Genomic DNA, 4,132 nt, shown 5'->3' on the forward strand with positions numbered 1-4,132 from the left:
TTTCCTTAATTTTTATTCTTTTTTTTCTTTTTTTTTGTATTTATTTTTTTCTTTTTTATTTTATTTTTATCTGTTTAGGGTGCCTAAGCATGGCAAACAACGGCCGCAACACAAACACCTCTCCCTTTTTTTTTTTTTTTTTTTTTTTTTTTTTTTTTCCNTTTTTTTTTTTTTTTTTTTTTTTTTCTATTTTCCTCAATTTTTATTCTTTCTTATTCATTTTTGTCTCTTTTTTTTTCTTTTTTTTTCTTTTTTTCTCCTTTTTTCCTTTTTATTCTTTTTTATTCTTTTATGTATATTTTTTCTCTATTTAGGGTGCCTAAGCATGGCAAACAACGGTCGCAACACAAACACATCTCAGTTTCTTTTTTTTTTTCTATTTTCCTCAATTTTACTTCTTTTTCATTCTTTTTTTTTCTATTTTCTTCAATTTTATTCTTTTTTATTCTTTTTTTTTCTTTTTTTTCTTTTGTTTCTCTTTCTAGGTTGTCTAAGCATGGCAAACAACGGCCGCAACACAAACACATCTCAGTTTTTTATAACATTAAAAAAAACTCCGCAGTTTGATGGAAAGCATCAGGTTATAGGTCAGCTAATTGAAGGAATGGAAGTTCTTAGAGCCATGCAAGAGGTGCCTGTACACCCCAATTCACAAATACCCAGAGTAGACATCGTTATTTCAGGNCAGAGTAGACATCGTTATTTCAGGTTTGTCTTTTATTTATTTATTTATTTATTTTGTTTTTTATTTAGTTCTTTGTTTGTCTCTTTTTTATTTATTTATTTTCTTTTTTTTTTATTTTTTTTTTTAATTTATTTAGAGCCATGCAAGAGGTGCCTGTACACCCCAATTCACAAATACCCAGAGTAGACATCGTTATTTCAGGTTTGTCTTTTATTTATTTATTTATTTATTTTGTTTTTTATTTAGTTTTTGATTGTCTTTTATTTATTTATTTTTTTTCTTTTTTAGTTTTCTTTTTTATTTATTTAGAGCCATGCAAGAGGTGCCTGTACACCCCAATTCACAAATACCCAGAGTAGACATCGTTATTTCAGGTTTGTCTTTTATTTATTTATTTTGTTTTTTAGTTTTTTATTTAGTTTTTGATTGTCTTTTATTTATTTATTTTTTTTCTTTCTTTTTTAGTTTTTTTTTTATTTATTTTGTTCTTTGTTTGTGCCTGTACACCCCAATTCACAAATACCCAGAGTAGACATCGTTATTTCAGGTTTGTCTTTTATTTATTTATTTATTTTTATTTTTTATTTATTTAGTTTTTTGTTTGTTTGTCTCTTTTTTATTTATTTATTTTTTTTTATTTTTTATTTTTTTTTTAATTTATTTAGAGCCATGCAAGAGGTGCCTGTACACCCCAATTCACAAATACCCAGAGTAGACATCGTTATTTCAGGTTTGTCTCTTTTTTATTCTTTTTTATTTATTTATTTAGTTTTTTATTTAGTTCTTTCATTGTCTTCTGTTTTATTGTTTCGGTTTACGCTTTAGCGTCTAGCCTCTATCCTCTAGCCTCTAGGGTTTAGGGTTTAGGGTTTAGGGTTTATGTTTTATGTTTTATGTTTAATGTTTTATGTTTTATGTTTTAGCATCTAGGGTTTACGCTTTAGCGTCTCTATCGCCTCTATCGCCTCTATCGCCTCTATCGCCTCTAGGGTTTAGGGTTTAGGGTTTAGGGTTTAGGGTTTAGGGTTTAGGGTGTATTATGTTGTATAGGTTGTGGCCAGCTAGCAGCACCAGCAGCACTAAGAAATGCATCTATGTTGGGGGTCCGCTCGCAGCTTGAAGCTCTGATGAATAAACATAAAAAAGATATTTTAAAACAAGCAGCTGATGCACATAAACTTAAAGGTTTGTTGTTGCTGCTGCTGCTGCTGCTGCTGCTGCTGCTGCTGCTGCTGGTGATGGTGGTGATGGTGATGGTGGTGGTGCTGATGGTGATGTTGGTGCTGGTGATGGTGGTGCTGATGGTGGTGGTGGTGCTGCTGGTGCTGCTGATGATGGTGGTGGTGGTGCTGCTGCTGCTGTTGCTGGTGATGATGATGGTGGTGCTGATGGTGGTGGTGGCGGGGGTGGTGGTGGTGCTGCTGCTGCTGATGGTGTTGCTGCTGCTACTTGTGTGTTGCTGCTGCATTTCCATTTGCTACTGCTGCTCCTTCTGCTGCTGTTGTTGCTGCTGCTGCTGCTGCTGCTGCAGCTGCTGCTATCTTTGCTGCTGGTGCCTTTCGTGCTGCAATGAAATTGATTGTTGCTGCTGCTGCTACATGTGCTGCTGCTGCTACATGTGCTGCTGCTGCTGCTGCATGCGGTACTGCTCCATGTGCTGCTACTGCTGCATGTGCTGCTGCTGCTGCTGCTGCTGCTGCTGATGCTGTGTAGGTAGCGACGAGGAGTCCGTCAGCAGCAGCAGCAGCAGCGAGTCTGAGTCTGCTTCTTCTTTTTACGATAAAAAGAAGAGACAGGAAAGAAAGAGATTAAGATTTTTAGAGAGCAGCACGCATGCAGCAAGACAAGCCCTAGACAAGCTTGCTGCTGCTGCTGCAGCAGGGGTCACACTCAAACAGCTGCTGCAGCCTGAAACACCAATGGCAGCAGCAGCAGCAGCAGCAGCAGGAGGAGAAGGAGCAGCAGCAGCAGCAGGAGCAGCTATTTATGATGCAGACAGCAGCAGCAGCGAGGAAGACACGCAGCAGCAAAGACAGCAGCAAAAAAAATATACTGCTGCAGCAGCAGCAGCAGAAGCAGCAGCAATTGATCCCCTCGGTAAACTGCTGCTGGAGCTAGATGAGGAAGCAGAATCAGAGGCAGACCAAAGCAGCAGCAGCAGCAGCAGCAGCAGCAACAGCAGCAGCAGCAGCAGCAGCAGCAGCAAGACAGCAGCACGATCGCTGCTGCAGGAGAGGAAGCAAAAGCTGCTGTCTCTCCGCCTGCAGCTCAATCAGGGAAGAGCACTCAACTCTAAAGAGGTAATACAGCAACAGCAGCAGCAGCAGCAGCGGCAGCAGCAGCAGCAGCAGCAGTAGCAGCAGTAGCAGCAGCAGAAGTAGCAGCTGTAGCAGTAGCAGCAGCAGTAACAGCAGCAGTAGCAGGGGTAGCAGCAGCAGCAGCAGCAGCAGCAGTAGTAGTAGCAGCAGCAGCATCAGCAGCAGTAGTAGTAGCAGAATCTGTAGCAGCAGCAGCAGCAGCAGCAGTAGCAGCAGCAGCAGTAGCAGCAGCAGCAGCAGTAGCAGCAGAAGCAGTAGCAGCAGTAGCAGCAGCAGAAATAGCAGCTGTAGCAGTAGCAGCAGCAGTAGCAGTAGCAGTAGCAGCAGTAGCAGTAGCAGTAGCCGCAGCAGCAGTAGCAGCAGCAGTAGCAGCAGCAGCAGCAGCAGCAGCAGCAGCAGCAAAAAGATGCATTGAATTTGGCTGCTGCTGTGCTTTCCGTGTCACCATATATTTTTTGTTTTCTCATTTCCTCTTTCTGCTGCTGCTGCTGCTGCTGCTGCTGCTGCTACTGCTGCTGCTGCTGCTGCTGCTGCTGCTGCTGCTGCAGGTGCTAGAAGAGAAGAAGCAATGGGAGACACCGGAAGCAGCAGCAGCAGCAGCAGCAGCAGAAGCTCGCGAAGCATACAAACGGCTGCAGGAGGCCCCCATGTATCGTTTGTATCAGGAAGAAACAGATGCAGCAGCAGCAGCAGCAGCAGCAGCAGAACCAAGCAGCAGCAGCAGCAGCAGCAGCAGCAGCAGCAGCGGGCGAGCAGCAGCAGCAGCAGCAGCAGTTTCTAGTGATGAAGAGGAAGAAGCAAATAAAAAAAATAAAAAAAATAAATCCTTGTCTGCGCGGCAGCTGCTTAACACAACGCTAGCAGCAGCAGAAGAAACAGAAAAAATAAAAAAAAAAAAAACAAAAACTTCATTTGGGTGGAATGTATTTAATGTTGATGCTATTTATAGAGCTCATAAAAAAAGGTAAATACAAATAAAATACAGCAGCAGCAGCAGCAGCAGCAGCAGCAGCAGAGGAGCAGCAGCAGCAGCAGCAGCAGCAGCAGTAGGAGCAGCAGCAGCAGGGGAGGAGCAGTAGCAGTAGAAGCAGCAGCAGCAGCAGACGCAGTATCTATATCTATATATATA

At 42.0% G+C, this 4,132-nt stretch overlaps 1 protein-coding gene across 1 annotated transcript; it reads left to right on the plus strand.

The window, feature by feature from the left end:
* Positions 1 to 1,953: 1,953 nt before the first annotated feature.
* On the plus strand, positions 1,954 to 3,042 carry EMH_0027890 (uncharacterized protein; the record flags this gene model as incomplete). The annotated part of the gene is made up of 2 exons (XM_013494092.1): positions 1,954 to 2,140; positions 2,399 to 3,042. 2 exons carry the CDS (start codon positions 1,954 to 1,956, stop codon positions 3,040 to 3,042), a joined length of 831 nt encoding a protein of 276 aa, XP_013349546.1.
* Positions 3,043 to 4,132: the final 1,090 nt, after the last annotated feature.

Source organism: Eimeria mitis, genomic scaffold, assembly GCF_000499745.2.
Source record: "Eimeria mitis Houghton genomic scaffold, Emh_scaff1030, whole genome shotgun sequence".
In the NCBI taxonomy this organism is placed as follows: Eukaryota; Apicomplexa; class Conoidasida; order Eucoccidiorida; family Eimeriidae; genus Eimeria; species Eimeria mitis.